At 43.5% G+C, this 17900-nt stretch overlaps 1 protein-coding gene across 2 annotated transcripts in view; it reads right to left on the bottom strand.

Annotated features, from left to right (window-relative positions):
• TMEM266 (transmembrane protein 266) overlaps positions 1-17900 on the bottom strand; it is an 84768-nt gene that overhangs the window by 15315 nt on the left and 51553 nt on the right. For both annotated transcript variants that reach the window (XM_058847227.1, XM_058847228.1), the window contains 4 exons: positions 15203-15259; positions 13327-13465; positions 11729-11844; positions 3230-3416 (listed from right to left, as the gene is read on the bottom strand). In XM_058847227.1, the coding sequence (XP_058703210.1) occupies positions 3230-3416; positions 11729-11844; positions 13327-13465; positions 15203-15259 (499 nt within the window). The remainder of the gene's footprint in view (positions 1-3229; positions 3417-11728; positions 11845-13326; positions 13466-15202; positions 15260-17900) is intronic.

Genomic DNA, 17900 nt, shown 5'->3' with positions numbered 1-17900 from the left:
TAAAACAATGCAATTGAAAACTCCCAGATCAGCCAGCACACACAGAGCTCTCCTGGTGCAGGTCACTGTGTGTCCCTACATGAATTCCCTGAGGTGCTGCACATACCATGTGGTACTGGGGTTACCTGACTTACTTTACTGAAAGCTGTAGTAAATGGTTGCACAAAATCCTCTCCAAATACCAGAGGACAAACTACAGCTGTCCCTGAGGAGCTTTACCTTATGCACTGTCCCATAAAACTTCAAGGTAGGGAAATGAGTAAAAAGTCTCAATGCTTTCTTATTCCATCAGCTCTTCATGGTGAAGAATTCTGCACTGAATGTTTCCATTGTTCAGTATAGATGGGGGAAATAAGATTAGCCTGAGATGGAATATCCCATTTTCTCATGCAGTATGTTCTCTAGCCAATTCAAGCCTGCTGCTTTGGCAGAATTCAGAGCTCTCTGAAGACAGTGATTTTTTTGAAGGCTGACAAAGTTTCATTTGGCAAAAACACATGCATTCCATTCCATCCCCCAGCCTCAGGTGTTGCATGTAGGGCTAATGTTCTGCCAGAGCATAAAACAACAGCACATCAGAGCCTGTTCTGCCAAACAACTGAATCGTGGCTCTGAACTGCTGCTTTCTTCTCAGCAGTGGAAGTGACCTGGTCCCTCATTTCTCCTCTCCCTTGCAGTGCAATAGGCCATGGCAGGTACATTCCAGAGCTCACAAGTGCAAAGTGGCTCTCAGAATGATTAGCTGCAGTCCTCACTCCAGAATCTTTAAGGAGGAAAAACACAGCGTAGAGAAAATGTTTGCAAAGCAATCCCTAATGTGGTCTGACATACAGGGGAACTTGCAAAATATAACCCTTGTCCCAAAGGTCAGCTGTTAAGACATGGGTGGGTAAAGTTCCAGGCAGAGCAAGTGGTGTGGGAAGCCCTGAAGGCAGCACAGCAAACGTGACTGCAGGATAGGCAGGAGGATATAGAATTGTCTGTCTGTGCCACATCTCTGAGTATTTCACATGCCTGAGCAGGTGGGGAGATGGGAGATCCCACACCAACTGCATATGCCCTTCCCACACAGAGGACATGGAGCCACCTTCAGCTGTGCCCTGCTTTCACCTGGCACAGCCCAGGCAGTGCTGGCTGCTACCTGCACTGCTCAGGAGGGTGCACAACAAGGAGATACTGCCAGCATGGCAAAGGGAGGATGCTGAAAGCCACTGCAGCAACTGCCAGCCTACCACTATGAGTAAGAGTTGGTGCTGGAGAAGAAAGCCCCAGTTGAGGTGGGGAGGGAAAAGAATGAGGCAGAGCTGGCCCAGGATTCTTATTGCCCACAGGTAACTGCCTTCTCCAGCTGTGAACTGAGATTTCCAAGTTACACAAGAACAATCCCCTAAGCCAGCACTGCAAAATAATCCTGGAAATGCCATGTGAAATCCCCTGGAGTGTGCACACTGAACAGCTCTGCTGGTGTGTGGTGTCTCATGCAGTCTGAGCTGGGCCCTGTGCTGGCAGCCCCATGTGATGACAGACCACCACAGACTGCTGGCCCCTGCTGTAGAAACACAGCAAACTCCTCCTGTCCAGCTCCTGCCCCATTCCACAGAAATTACTTGTTCAAATACAGTCACCCTCATTTAGGTTCTGACAACAAGCACTCAATGCATCTACAAAAACACTGTAAGCAATATATAATACAGTGCACAAGAAACATTTTCTCTGGTACTTTTGGATGATCTCCAGGAATTGGAAGCTTATTCTGCATACTCAATATAAATGTTTAAATATAACATAAGTGCACCTTACCCAATATGTGAAGCAATCCATGTTCTCTTATTTGCTGAATGACTTTTTATCAGTGAAAATCAAAAATCCCTCTAATCATGTAACCTAAGTGCAGAAATCAATCCAGAAGATTGGGTATCTACTTTGTTGCAAATGTGTGCTGCATTTTACAGGAAGACATGAATAATGACTAATTTTGTTAACCTGGATGTTGGAATGAATACCTTAGACAGAAGAATTTTTAGATCAACCTCCACAGCACTAAAATTTCAGCAAGCTTCCTTACAATGTGTGCAACATTCTTCAGCTCCAAATGTAACCCGCAAGGAATACATGCATAAATTATAATATAACCACCAGGGAAACCTCTGAAACACTAAAAAAAGAAGGAAATGCATTTTAGGGGTCAGTCTGCTCAACTCTCTGCTTTTAAATACAATTTCATATCAGGAATAATTAATGACTTAACTGTAGTAAGTACTTAGATATTATAAAGAGGAAAAATCCAAAACAATTTCTACATGCTTTCACTACTCTGTAAAAGAAAGGATTATAATTTGAAAATTTTAACAGCTTTTAGAGCATCAGTGCCTTGAATTCTAAGGAGTTTGACCAATGTAAAGATACTGTGCAAATTTCTAATTCTAACTGATTCACAATAATTAAGCTAAGATGCCCAAGGAAGACTGACATACCACTAACATACCACTAAAACATTCCAGAGTGTCTCCTCTGGAATATTACATTAAACCAAGAGACATTCTGCACTCCACTGGAAGGGCTGGTGGATCACAGGAAAGGAGCTTTGTCTTTTCCAGAAAAAAATTCAGGTCTAGCACTTACATAATAAAATCTGATCCAAGTAAATGTAACTGTTGTTATCTGCCTGAATCACTGAGCTGCCCAGCACACACCCTGAGGCAGCAGAGTGCTCCTCACCATGGCCACCTGGCACTCAGACATGGAAGCAGGATGCCCACACTGCACTTCCCTCCTTCCCTGGCACCAGGGCTGCCCTGCCCAACACTGGCAGCTTTAGGGAACTGGTGAGAGCACAGCCTCAAGGCAAGGCCCACAGCTGATGTAGGAGTCCTCTCCAAACCACAGAAATGCAAGTGGCCAAAGACCAAAACTGTTTTTCAATGTTTTTCCCAATTTCCCTGCTTTTACCTCTGAGTGATTATCCTTTGGCCAGCTTTCATTTGGCTGTTGCTTCTCAAGTGTTTGATGGATGTAATCATGAGGACATTGGGAAGGTACATCAGAGCCATTTTCTTCCCCTGTCACTTCTCTGGCTCTGTTTAGAACCTGCTCCCAATTACAACAGCTCCTGCCACTTCAGAGCAGATGCAGCCTCTCTGCAGCAGTGGGAAGCACTCAATCCCTGCTGGAGTGAAGGTTCAGTGGGATCCCACTGTGGAGGAATCAGCTGTGCAGAGGCAGCACTCACCTCGTGCAGGTCTCAGCTCAGTGATGTTCTCAGTGGCTTCATCATCTGAGTCTTCAGTGGCCACCACTTTGTACCTCTTGCTGCTCTGTTTGTTCAGCACGTGTGGGACCTGCAGTGCAGCCTCTCTCTCTGCAGCCAGGTCCAAATCCTGCTGAGCAAGGTGGGCCCTCAGCTGCCTGATTTCAAACTAGAAGAAAAAACACCACAAACTGATGTCATGTGAGCACGGCCAGATGTTTATATGCTACAGTTGGGGACCTGTTACTCATCACTAAACACTACAGTCTGGTAAAACAAATAGTGTGGTTGAGCCAGGACATGAGTCCAAGCTGGTGGTGCTCTCCCAGAGTCTATGTGAGCTGTATCACTTCTCACATAATCTAAAGACAACAACTGCCTCGTGCTGGTCTTCTATTTTGCACAGCTGTCTCCTGAAGGTAAAATTTTGGACAATTTTAACAAGTCTTACTGCCCAACCTCATATAACCTTTATAGAAAGAGACCACTTTTAACAGGCATTTAGGTTCATGACAAATATACCTAATTAGTTTGTAATGAGGCTTCCAGTGGAGGGGAGGTTCTCTGAGCAGGACCAAGAATGGTCCTCCCTCACTGACTAGACAAGGGGAGGATACTACAGTCCTCTTCTGACTTGAAATCTTCTGTACTCAGCAGTGTGCAAAAACCCCTGGGGAAGGTTACCACTTTTCTGGCCATTCCTCTCAAACATGTTAATTAATTTCTGCAGCCACAAGGAGATTTGCTCATGACTAGTGTTATAAAGCAGACACCTGACAAAAAGAAGCTACCAGGTACAATGTGACTGAGGGATACAGCAGATTTCTCTTGTTTTTGACGGCCACGCATCTTCCACAATGCAAGAAAGAAAATGGGTTTTTTTGGAGAGGCTGCAGAACCTCTTTAAACCCTTATATAAGCAGGACAAAACTCCCTGTGCCACACAGCACAACTGTGGGGCTGCAAGGAAGAGTTTCTCTTGAACAGAGCAACTCTAAAATCAGTAGTACAGCAGCGACCAAGTCATGTCTAATTCCAGAGTCTGAGAGAGAAACACAAATGAGGTGAGTAACAGGCAAACTCAGGCAAATTCAAATGTGGCACTGCTGGGCCTCTGCTGGTTCAGGGCCTGAAGAGCAGGAGGACACAGCAGCTGCCACTCCACACTCACAGGGAATTGGCACCTCCACGCTGGAAAAGTGCTGTGGAACAGCCTTGGCTGAGTGCATCTGCCTGTGCCTTTCGCCCCTCAGATGTGACTCAGATCTGCTTCACTGGCAGATTTTGGAACCCATCACCACACCCTGTTCATTCCACTGCAGTCAGACGTGGTGCAAACACCAGGGAGGGGAAGCCAGACAGAATTTCCGCAGGTTTAGGAAAGAAAAAGGGATTCCAGTTTGCCACACCTGGCCACTATCTGCTTTCCAGAGCATCTGCACAGGAACTACACTAACTGGAAGGGCCATTGCAAAATTCAAATCTAGAAAGCCAAAGGGCAGTTTAAGCTTTCCAGATTCCATTCAAAGCTAACCAGAGCTCTAACAAAGCACACAGCTTTTCCTCCCTCTGCAATTCAGTGCACAGAGGCCTGGCAGCTGCAAACAGCTGGCTGCAAGTGATCACTGCTTTTTACCAAAGGTCTTTTGGCAGTGGCAGTCAGGAGTCAGGTGCAATTAGCAAATGTCAAAATACTACCCTGATCCCTGATTTCCTGCAATGAAGCCTCCAGATTCCTGCAGGTTGCTATTGTGTTAACCTATTGCTAGGAAGAACTGGCACTGCTTCCCAGCCAGCCTGAAGCATCCTGAGGCTCAAGGTGCTTGTGCCAGTATGAACACCAGCAATTTCAGGTTTTATCCTTGACTTGAAAAAATCAAGGAATCACAAGGAATACCTTACATTCCACCTTTAAAAGGAAAAAGATACCTTTTCAGATGCTCCCTTTGTTTAATGGAAGAAATGCACTCAAACATGTTAGGCAAAAAATAAATTTGGAGATTTTTTTTCATGTTGTCTAGCTCAAACATAATTTCTGTTTTTCTACATTTCAGCCTTCAAAAACATTCACATGTGTCAGAAAAAGAAATAACTGTTATTAAAATGCTTAATTCTGGCCTAGAGGTATGGTATGATTTCCTTTTTTCATGGAAGACAAAAAAAATTTGCAGGTATTTTTTAAAACAACCAGAACTAGCTAAAAGTCAGCTCAACTATGTCTGCATCAGATCCAATTTAAGGAGCTTCAGCATTTACAAAGATTTGCTGAGCATTGTAACAATCAGAATAACAATCAGAAGCCTGAATGCATCGCTGCATTATACAGGTGTGAAGAAGAAGGAGCCCACAGCAAAAACGGGGGAGAGCCCAGACTCCTGCTGCCCACTGACAGTTCCCGGGGATAAAGGAGCATTTCCGAACAGGACAGGTTATTGCCACTCCTTAAGGTCCCCAGGGCCGGGCAGCTTTTCCGGCCCCAGTCCGTGAATTTTGTGTTTGACCGCGCTCAGTTCCCGTCCCCAGCGGGGACACGGCCCGCGGCGCGCCTCTGCTGCCACCTGCCGAGCGCAGCGGGAACTGCAGCCGCGCCACCGGCCGCGGGGACACCGCGGGGACACCGCGGGCACGGGGACACGGGGACACGGCGGGGACACGGCGGGGACACGGCGGGGACACGGCGGGGACACGGCGGGGACACGGCGGGGACACGGCGGGGACACGGCGGGGACACGGGGACACCGCGGGGACACGGCGGGCACGGGGACACCGCGGGCACGGGAACACGGGGACACCGCGGGGACACGGCGGGCACGGGGACACGGCGGGCACGGGGACACGGCGGGCACAGGGACACCGCGGGCACGGGGACACGGCGGGCACGGGGACACGGCGGGCACGGGGACACGGCGGGCACGGGGACACGGGGACACCGCGGGGACACCGCGGGGACACGGCGGGCACGGGGACACGGCGGGCACGGGGACACGGCGGGCACGGGGACACGGCGGGCACGGGGACATCGCGGGCACGGGGACACCGCCCCAGGCACCGGACCGGGCTCCAGTGTCACCGTGTCACACACACCAGACCGGGAACTGCTGTCGCCCTGTCACAGACACCGAACCCGGGTACCAATGGCCCCCTGGCACAGACAAGAAACAGAATTTTTGTTCGTAAAAGGCATGAATCTCCAGAGATCGGTTTGGTAGGAATTGTTTCCTGACGATTAATCCCAGGATCCTGCAGATGCTGGAATAAGTGTCAGCCACTCAGAGCAACCCCCCAAAGCAAAGGTTAAGTCTAAGGGCACGTTCCTTACAGGTGAAATGCAACGAGAGGCTGCAGGAGCACATTGGGCTGTAGGTGCTTCTGTCTATTGAAGATTCTATTGCACACTGACCTCAGGCAGTTCTAATGTGTACAAGAGCTAATGAGATTGCTCTGACTGCATTCAGGCAGCCCAGAGCAGCTAAAATAAATCATTAGGAGGTATAAAATATAAGCGTTTTTAAGTTAAAATTCTGGGCCAAGGTAACACATGAAATTTCTGTTTGCAGTAGGAGCTGATGTAGTGATCTGTGTACAGCAGAGCTGCACTGAGGAAACCACAGTTTGTATTTCCAGGTACATCATCCTTCCCTCAGCCTGTAGGGCAGTAGTATATTACACATATCATCAGAGGACCAAAAAAAGGCATATAAACTTCAAAAACACATGCTTTGATTTGTTTAAATTAAATCATAGGTATCAGCTCTGTGTAAGAACCTTACAAATCTCACAGAGCCAGTGAGCAAAAAAATGCTCATGTGGAAGATAACTTGTGACCAAGGAGACAAAGGTAAAGCCCCTCCTAACTCATGGCAATTACAAACAGAGCACTGGTCCACTTGAAGCTGCTACTGACTTTACTTACCAGGACACCTATGACATTCATGTTCTTTACAATTACACATACTTTGGCAGCTTCTAGTGGGTATTTACCAGTAAGTGCCAACATATTTTGTAATGGAAAAAGTATTTTTGTAAACTTCATAAAATCCCAGCATAATCTAAGTTGAAATAGAACTGGGAGGGCCATCTAGTCCAATCTTTTGCTTAAAGCAGCTCCATTTAGCTCAGGTTGCTGAAAGCCTGTCCTCTGCAATTTTGACTATCTCCAGGCTGTGTGTACACAGCACCACCTTCCTGGCAAGATGGTCCAGTGCTTGCCCATTCTCATGATGAAAATGTTTGTTCTTGTATTTCACAGGAAGTCTGCACATTCCATGCTTGTGTACCGTCACTGTGCACCTCTAAGAACTATCTGGGTACACCCCACTACAAGGAAGCTCAGCAACACAGGTGCAACAATGTGGCTGATGTGAAAATACATTTACTACCAAGAAAAAGGGAAATAGAGTATGCTTTATAGAGGAGTAACTAACTAGATTGACTAGCATGAAGAGAAAGTTCATCAATGGCAACTTTAAACTTACCATTTTCAAAATCTGTTACATGCAGCACAAACTTGGCAATATTTTTGTCAGGAAACAAACCAGAAAGAATTATGGGGCACTACTGTGCACCTCCTCAGTAAAATAATGCATTAGGTGATTATTTCTAAGCAGGTAAATTGATAGACCTACCCTGAGCTCTAGATAATATCTCCTTTTCTATGCCTGCTTTTATTAAGTGGGCCACCCATCCTAGCTGATATTTTATAATACATATGTAGACTCAAAAAGAGACTGAGCAGTGAATCATGGAGTACTCTCCTTTTTATGGTCTAACAACAGAGCAGGATTGACATCGTTTCTGAGGGATCAATGAACATTTTAGCCAGAAGCTTACTTGTGTCTAATGCAGGAGCAATAACTTCGCTCAATTCTATTAGTGTTGTCTGTACAGAATGCCCTGCCCTGAAACTCATCTGCCACTGGGATACAATCCAATGTTTATTTCCATTAGTTTAGCCATTGTTGGTAACAATAAAAATCAGGAGACAGTTGCAAACTAATGATTTACGGGTAGAATAAAACACGGGATGACCTTGGCTGCCTTCCATCCACCAAGAAAATGACTGGTAGTTAGAAATAAATTAAAATTATTGCAAGAGGATAGCATACATTATTTCTCCAATAGGTAATTTTACCAGCTAAATAGCCCTGTCATTAAACTGGCAGCTGTTGTACAAATCATATTCCAAGCTAAAAAAAAGAAATTACAGCTTCCATAGTTGTTGCAGTGTTAGGAATGATGAAAACCCCAGTTCTATAGGAACTGACAGAAAAGGAGCTCTGGTGTGATAGGGCTGAACACATACTCTTGGCTGGGTTGTGTTCAGCTGAATTACTCTTATGGAAGCTAAGCAGAAAAGATCAGGTAAGTATATCTATTATCAGAAATGGAAATTCATTTACAGGTGATTCCAGAGAAAAAAAGCAATCTTCACTGACTGGAATTTGTAGCTAATGAAACTTTAGAACTTTGTTTTGCAATTTAAGTTACTCTGATAAAACAGAACCATCAGTAATATACTCTGCATATTTTTGACAGTGACTGCAGTGAGGGTTCTTTTCCTTTTACCTTTACCCATTTTTAAAAGTCCCTCATGCTCCATTCCTGTTTAACAACCTCTTTTTTGGCCAACAGAGAATAAATAAAAAGCAAATTATTCAAACAGTTGCAGTGGGGTACTACAGAAAATAAAGTGGTCGTTTGTGCAAGTAAAAGTTATAAATATATTCTGGTTTTCAGATGCACAGCTAGCCAAAAAGCAGCATGTGGAAAGAGTTTCTATGTTTGCAAAAAAGTACATCTCCGGTGTCAGTCAGGAATGGAAATGTACTTTATAGATGTGATACCCTATCACTGGTCAAAAAAACCCACAACTGACAAAAGAGAATTCAAAAAGATGAAGGGAAGTTGTATCTTTCCTGCTTTTAATTTTTGAAACAGAAATTCTGGTTTTGTCTGCCTAGCATTAAGCACCAGCTTCAAATCAGCATGGGACTTCTCAGAGAACCAGCCACCAATTATTTTTGTTTTAAATCCCAAGCAAAACAGGCTAAGTATTTTTTCCCAACTCCTCTAATGACATAATTAATACTTTGCTTGAAACTTTCAAGATCATTTCGTCTGCAGAATATGCCAGACCCTGAGAATTCTAATCCCAATTGCCTGAGCAGCAGCAAAGCAGTAAGAAACCGAATACAGGACCTCAGAAAAAGAAGTGTTGGAAGACCTTTCCAACAGGAATGTCCTCAGCCCCATTTCTAACTATTGGATAAATGCAAATAAATGCAAAAGGTGCAGCACAGAGTGAATCAGTGCCTGCCTCCAGTGCTGGGCTGCAGGGAACCACGGGGACTTGTCTGTTCTGCCCATGTGGGCAGTGCAGCCCCCAACACCCACCTGCCCTGGCACAGCCAGACTAAGGCAGGCAAACCTTCCCTCAAAAACAGAAAAGCACACAGAAACACCACGCAAAAACAATCCTTTAGAGAGCTCAGGAAAGATGATCAAATGAAAAAACAAAAATCTGGCAGAATTTTAGACATTAAATACCATTAGGAGCCGTGTTTCCCATCAGATGCTGTACACAATGTTAATGTGAATATTATAATGCTGACAAGTTGTTCTTGACTGAATTATGAAGCTAATAATTTACAAATAAAGGATGCAGTACTCGTGTCAATGTCTGATGTTGCTAACTGCAGCAAATTAGTACATTTACCAGATATTATCCAGCTGAGACAGTTGTTTGGCACCAAGTCAGGCCAGTAAGAGGGATTATAATGCTGCCATCTTTCTATAGACTGTACTTTCCCATAGCAGAGGACACTTGGAAGCTGCAAGAGAAGCAGCTCTGTTTTCTCAGATTTACTCCTCTCCCAATGCAGTATTTCTTTGTTTGATGTAAAGGTTGTTGTGACCATCAGAGCTTGGATTTAGGGCTACTCTGGTCAGACATTCAGGAGTACCTGGCTCAGACTGAACACCAGCAAGAGCTGCTCCTGAACCCCACCTGGGATAATGAGCCCACCTTTACACAGATTATCAAAGAGTAACACCAGTAATTGTTTAGAGATTTACTGTGTTATCTGGATGTATAGCAAAGTTCCTAACAAAAAATATTTTACAATTTATTATTGTCAAGACCTTCAGTATGGTCTGACAGACAAAATATTGCACTGGGACTCAAGAAATCACTGATTTGCTTAATGGGTTTGGTGAAGGGATAATCCCTCCCTTGAAAAATGGGGTGTATACCATTTATCTGGCAATTTCACAACCTTGACAGAACCCAAATCATTAAGCAGCATTGTACAAAGGTGTTATGAAGAGGAATGCAGTTTTGCCACCAAAGACACTTACATAGCTGGGACTTATTCATTTTTGGCAGAAGCCAAGCCTTAGGTTTGGAACTTTATTATGGTTAATTATTATGGTTAATATGAGTGACTCAAAACCAGTTATGAAATGACAGTGTCTACAGCTCTTCCTAATACATCACACAGACAAGGCAACTCACCACCACCACCACCAGGAGCTCATCACAGAATCCAGGGCTGAGATCCAGGAGACCTAGACCTAAACCTAAAAATTCAGTTGAGGACCTAAATATTGATGGTTTTGTATTTCAAAAGTACCTACCACAAGCCAGAAGTGGTAGTTGAAGCCAGAAATCTCCAGGATTTATTTGGACTATATCTCAGAGTTAGCATTTCACTGGAACAAGAAGTAAATCACCTGGGATCATCCTGTTGTGGTTTGATGGTCACCTCAATACTCACTTATCCTGAGCCTCAACATCCATCCCTACATTCTACTTTAAAGCAAGTTAGTCAAGAACTCATTTGCATAATACAAATGGCAAAAACTCCTGGCTCATTGCCCCAAAAATGGTTTTAAACCTTTTTCACGTAAAATATATTCATTTGAGATATTTCAAACTTCACCTTCCCTTACCTCTAGACTGAACATTTGGGGGCCTGGGAAGAGTCTTAAATCTTGACTTGCTTCCAGGAACTAGAAGCTTCTACTGCAACATTTTGAGCTTGCCAAGAGTCTCTGACTGACCTACAGGGAAGCCACCTTTTGCATTTAAAGCAGGGAAATTAATTTGTGTTTAACTGCACTTCCTTTTCCCAGGAATACAAGCTGCAGTCTCCAACAATGGCTTTTATATGTTAGTACTATGTCAAGCTAGCTGTACTCATTCAATAAATTATATACAGGAACCATTTCTTTTCTGTTGCTCACATTTGTTTTCCTCACCTCCAAAAACACAAGCCCAGCAGCAGAGGCAGCTGACTGCTGTTTGACAAATACCATGCTGACAATATCCTGGCTGCAGCTAATGCTTCCTTCACACTGAGACCTGTCACCCCACAGCACGAGTCCCAGTGGAGCTTCTCAAAGCTCAGCTTGCAGCAAAGTACATGAACTGTTTGCCTTGCCTTGACAAGATATGCGTAAATAAAGACAACTGAACTTTACCCCTTGTTCTTGGCAGATCTGGGTTAGTCTTTCCAGCTGCTCATCTTGAATAACTTTTGCCTTCTCATATTGCTGAATCATCATCTCCATCTCCACTTTCACTGGAAGGACATACGCTGGAAAACACAAATAACACTTAAAGCAACCCAGCTGTGATTTGGTTTTTCATCAGAAAGAAAACCTTTACAGGCCAAAGAACATCACCCCTTTCCCTTCTATCTGGAGAAATGGAGTATTTTGAACTGAAGCAGCACTAGAGCACTATTTTCAGGGAAGGATTTCTAACATGGGAAATGCAGTGATTAGATATTGTTTGATCAGACCTCCAACTGCCTAGCTGAACAGAAATCCATGCTACCTGCTTTTCCCAGATTCCAGGCTAGTACAGCTCTTCCCCAGTGTTTACCACACATTTCCTGAATTGCTGGGTAGGAGGATTTTCTCTTTAGAGTCAATCCAATTCCCTCTAAACCTGAACAGAACAGCTCTCTCAGGAAAAGAACTATTCCAGAGCTCTAACCATTTCATTCCTAGATTTTGTGGTAAGAAATCAGTCCTTAATGGACACAGCAGACTAAGAAAGATATTTTGAAGAAACAAAAGGGGCATTTATCTTCTATGGCTTTTCAAGCTACAGCCCAGTTTTCAATATGTTTTCTGTATGGCTCTAGAAATTTTACTCCTTTCTTAACTATGGCAAACACACTGATCAGAAAAGCTGGTCAATACATACTGCAATTAATGTTTTCTGAAGCTACACAAAATCCTAAAGTTTCCTTTTATGCTTCCATCAGAGGGCTATGACCTCCCCTGAACTCTGAATCCAGTTTCCTGGGTATTTAAGCCCAAAATAATAACTTAACTCTGATTTTTCGTACATGAGCAAAATGACCATTAATTTATTTCTTTTCCTCAAGCTGCCTGAAGCTGCTGAACACACAGTGACCCACACTTCAGTCCTTGCTTCCAGGCCCAGCCACAGACTCTGCTCACTGCAAACTTGAATTGTTGGGGCCTTTTCATCTCCCCTGGTACATCCCCACAGAGGTCTGTGCAAAACACCACCAATATTCACTTCTTTTCCAGGATGTACAGTACTGCAGACAGTACCTCCAGCTGGGAATCCCCAGGGCAACAAAATCCTCACAGAATCTGACATAAAACTTATTTACTGACACAAACTTAGAAAATAAAGTCCCAAGACAGAGCTGGCTGTATGGTTATGGGGAGGGTGCAGCAAGTATCAGCAAAGCAGACTGGAATCAAATATTTTGCAGAATCAGGAATGACGTCTGTTGGCAAGAGACATGAAGCAGGTCAGGACATTTACTTCACAGGATAGGGGATGGGAATGTGCCTAACAGGAAAACAAACCAATGAATTATAAAGGCTCCTAGGGTGCAGGAGATTCAGCCATGAGCTCCAGACCTACCCTCCTCCATGGGAGTCATAAGTCTCTTCTGTTTAGGACTAGCAAAATGTAAGAGAAAGGACAATGACAGGAACAGTGGGAGCAACCAATCTTTATGTATTTTTAAAACCTCTTTTTCCCAGGCTGCCAGGTAATGCCTGGAGTCACAAACTGAGTCCCCACTCACCATCAATGATCCTCTTCACTCTCCATATCCGCAGTGTGATGATAAGGCTGATAGCATCCCACGGGCTGCTGGGACCGTTAGCCACTGTTGAGGCCACCATTGGTGCCAAGGACAAGATGATGATAGCACCATCAAACACCTAGAGAGAAATCAGTTTTTTCAAACCTTTCCTTAAAATCATATCCCTGCTGTTCTTTGTAATCTTGAAGGCCTCCTTTGCCCAGAAGAAATACAATTATGGTACCTATTTGAAAGGGATATGAGAGGTGGCCAAGCCACAGAAAGGCTGCATCCTTTTTAGGTAGCACAACAGAATTCCTCAGTGCTTTTTATGAGGTGAGGAGAGATAAACTGTAGTGGAAGGGCAGGGGGAGAGAAAGGTATTTGGAAATACTGGCCAAAATCCCCAAGGAGAAGTGATAGTCTAAATGTTATTACAGCCAAAGAGTTTTATCATCACTGGTATTTATTACCTGTTACTTGGCATAATGTCATCTAAAAAAAAATGCAGCCCCTGCCCATAGATCTTACTGTCTAAATGAAGAGATCAAGACAACAAGTAGAAAAAGATGGAGCCAAGAGACTTGATGGCTCTTGGCCATGTCCTGGCTACACAACACGTGTGGGAATGGCTGTGCACCCAGACAGAAAGACTGCCTGCTCTCACTTTTATGGGGCAGAGAGGCTTGAGAGGAGTTTGACAATTGGGACTGTTCAGAATAATTTATGTGACACTGGCTGCATTGGGATTAGATCAGAAAAAGTAGTTGTACAAAGCATCAGACAGAAAAGAGCTAGTAAATTTGTTTCAGAGCAAGGTGGCAGCAGTGCTGTGTCTGTCCCACACTGGTCTAGCAGGGTAGAACAAAGCATCATGTTCTCATTCCTGCTGAGATTCTCCCCTGCTGCTAAGGCCCATTGATTAACTGTTTGCATAAAGAGGCAGGACATGGATTTTTGTACTTACTCAGAACTGTGTACAAAAATTCAGTGTATTGGAAAGAAATACTTCTTACTGGAGCCACTCAATGGGTAGTAAAAAATATCACTATTCCAAATTACCAAAATGAATTATCAGAAACTGTTGCATTTAGCCTTAATAGTAAGAAACCCTGAATCAACTATTTAAAGTTTTGTTTCATTTTTTGAGCAAAACAAGTCAAAATGTTTACAACTTCATTACAAAAGTATGCAAGTCTCTAGATTGCCTAAGCTCCAAGAACACCCAGATTGTCTTCTGGTTCTTCCTGCACAGTAGTGGTTTATGAGGCAGTATCAAGAAAGAACTTTTAATTTAACCCATCTCCAGATTTCTGCTCAGATTGGGATTGTCTGTTGTTTATTACACATGAATTTCCTTTTCTTTCTCTACAAGAGTACACACATTCTACCAAATTTCTAATCTGAGGTACTAATTACAGCGTTTATCAAAACAATTTCACAGTAAAAATGGGGATTTTTGCCAAACTAGTATTTACTACCAGGAAACTACATGCCATTTTTCAACTAACTCAACTAATTTCAACTCAATTATGGCAATGGGGATATAAAACTCAAGTAACAATTTTTACATTTCAGGCTAGCAGCATCATCAGTTAGACCAGCACAGTTCTAACAACAAAAGGCACAGAAAAAGCGAGAAGGCCAAAATCCCTCCCTTAATAAAATATTTTCAAACATTGCAATCTTCTGAGTCTCTCATGGAAAAAGGGACTGCATCACTCAGCTATGGATAATGCACATAATGAGAAGATTGTGTGTATTTATCTGCCTTAAAAGATATTGTATTGCACCAGGTTAATAACAAAGCCATCCAAAGCAGTTCTTCATGGTCTTACTGGGGCTGCCTGGAAAACAGTACCAAGAGAGAGCTTACCTCTATTTTGTTTTCAATGTAATCCCATATGCCAAGCACCACAATCCTCAAAATAGTCTAGTAAAATAGATTAGGGGGGAAAAAAGATTATGAATGTTATTGCAGTCTTAGAGAAACATTTAGTCCTTTACCTATTTAGGGAATAATTTTCTATCTTATTTAAGTACTGCACATTTCTTCTAAATAACAATCAGGTTCTAGAAATAGCTCAATTTCTATATTAAAAAAGCAGATATTGATTCCCAGCCACTATATTGACTTACTAAAGCCTCCACAAACAAGTTCCAAGCTCATCAGTCTTTCCATCTTCCTAAAATTTTGTTTTCAGATTTGTGGTGTAGATTACCAACCTCTCCACCCTCCTGACCCAAGCCTATATAAGATCCACCATGGGGCCCCCTGAGTCAGAATGGGGAAAAATTCTCTTTTCTGGCCATCTTTGATATGCCAGTGCTTACTGATTTTCTAAGAGAAGATGCCCTGTCCTGATGCCTAAAGGTACATTTCAGCAGCCTGAAGAGCAGATGCTCTTCACTGGAGTCAAAGGCAGTTGCTTTATTATAAGATCCCAGAAAGTCATGGTATAAAGGAGAAAAATATCTCTCTGATCCCTCTCTATGAAGCAAAACAGCAATTAGTAGCTGTGTTGGTTTTATATTAATTACTATTTAGTAAGAAAGAAGAAACTAACCACAAAAATATTTTTCTGAAAGAAATTGCTGGGAGTTTATTTTATGTTTGGAAAAAACTAACAGCTGTCTAGTTTTGAGAATAAACAACTGATTGAACTATGTAGAAGTTAGATTCAACAGCTAAAAAAGAGGAATAAAGAAAGAATATAGAATGAACCAATGGTGAATTCCCATTAAAAAATCCAATGACACCTTTCCTAATTTTTAATTTGGCTTTCAGAAGACACAATTAAAAAAAAAAATTAATAAAAAAAAAATCCATCAGTCAACTTGTGATTGATATTGAACTCACACAAAAGGTGAATTGGTAGGGATGCTTCCTGCCAACAGCAACAACAAGGTCAGATTTTGCCAGACATGAGGAGTCTACCTGCAGCAGGGAGCCTTACAAAGACCACCAAATTGTTACTTTCTCCATTAGAGAGCAGCATAAAGACTTAAGGGCTCAGCAGGCCTACATGTGAGGGGTGCCCATGGCCAGAATTGTACAGAAAAAAGCAACTCTGATGAATACATGTATCTCCTCTTCATTACAAATACAAATATTTAATCCCAAGCAACTCTGAATTTATGCCAAACATACCAGCAGTACCTAATTGCAGAACAACACTGAATTGTTCAGTAGAGTTCCTATGTGTGTTTTTGCCAACCCCCACGAGCCAAATTGCCTCAGCTGGCCTGGGATGACTGTGCTCTGTTCTCCTGGCACTGCAAACCTGGATAACAGCACTTACCCCTGCTTTGCCCAAGGAGACAATGCTGTGGGGTAGATGGTGCTTCCAGAGCCCAGCCCCACAGCACCAAGGAGCAGGAAAGTGAACCAGCCAACACCTCTCAGACATGGGGTATGCAAAGGCACAGGCCAAGGCTGGTTGAGAAAGGGAGGCACGAGCCAGAAGACAAAATGCAGCATCCTCTTTCATCTACAAAAATCGATGATACTCTACACAGACAGCAAGATCTGCCAACAGTGCCAGTCTGTACTCCTAAAAACACTGTACTTCCAAAGCACTTTACAAATGCAGAGTAGGAGTAAGGCTCTTTCCATAATAACCTATAACTCCAAGGTTTATTTATTATGTGCAGGAAGAGATGCACAAGAGCAGATGCTCAAGTCCCTTAATAACCCCAAACTGGCCAGCATGATGTGATGTCACATAGCCACAAGGTGCAAGTACATGTGCTGCTGACCAGCCAAGGCACTCCTGCAGCCTCAGCTCAGCTCCTGAGCTGAATTCTGCCAGGCAAAAGCATCCCAACTCCTCTGCCAGCATCTCCCTCTCTCCCCACCAAGGAGCTGCACAAAATGCTGAAGTACAAGTTACTTGTGAGCCCATCAGCACAGCTGTACCTGGGATCCACACAGGTTCCACAGCAGGCAGCCATGGGGAAACACATGAGGACAAGCAGAGCCTTCTATAAAGCTTGGGGCAGCACCTTTCCTACAGCCACCCTGCTGAGAGCACAGCTCATGCTCTGCTATGCTTAGGCAGTATTTATGAAATGCCACATCAATGGGCACACAATCACAGGATGGCTGAGCACTTCACACCTTCACAGAAACAGAGGGTGAAAGTCTTCCTTTGGACGGGTGTGCACAAAGGTATTTTCATTAAAATGAGGCATATTTGCATGAAGGAAACTGAAACACCACCTCACAACCCTAAACATGATTTAACATTGTAATGGTGAGGGAATGTAAAAAGGATGTTCCTTCCTGCCTGCTTAATTCCTGACTGCAGTGTTTAAATCAGACTGTGCTACTGCGATGTTAATTGGTGTGAGCGGTTCCAAGGGCTAGAAGCTAACACAAATGTTTTCACTGCCATTCTGCTGCTGTGAATCAGCACAAGTCAGCAGTGACTGGAAGTCTCCTTGGCAGACATTTAATGCAGGATTGGGTGTTGGTGTCCAGTAAGGCATGCCCAGATGATCAGCACTTTGGAGTTCAGCTCCCAGCTAGAGCAGACACTGCAGGAAGGTGAGTGTAAGGTTGGGATAAAGAA

This window comes from Poecile atricapillus, chromosome 11, assembly GCF_030490865.1.
Source record: "Poecile atricapillus isolate bPoeAtr1 chromosome 11, bPoeAtr1.hap1, whole genome shotgun sequence".
NCBI classification, from domain to species: domain Eukaryota; kingdom Metazoa; phylum Chordata; class Aves; order Passeriformes; family Paridae; genus Poecile; species Poecile atricapillus.
This window is presented reverse-complemented; position numbering and strand designations above follow the sequence as displayed.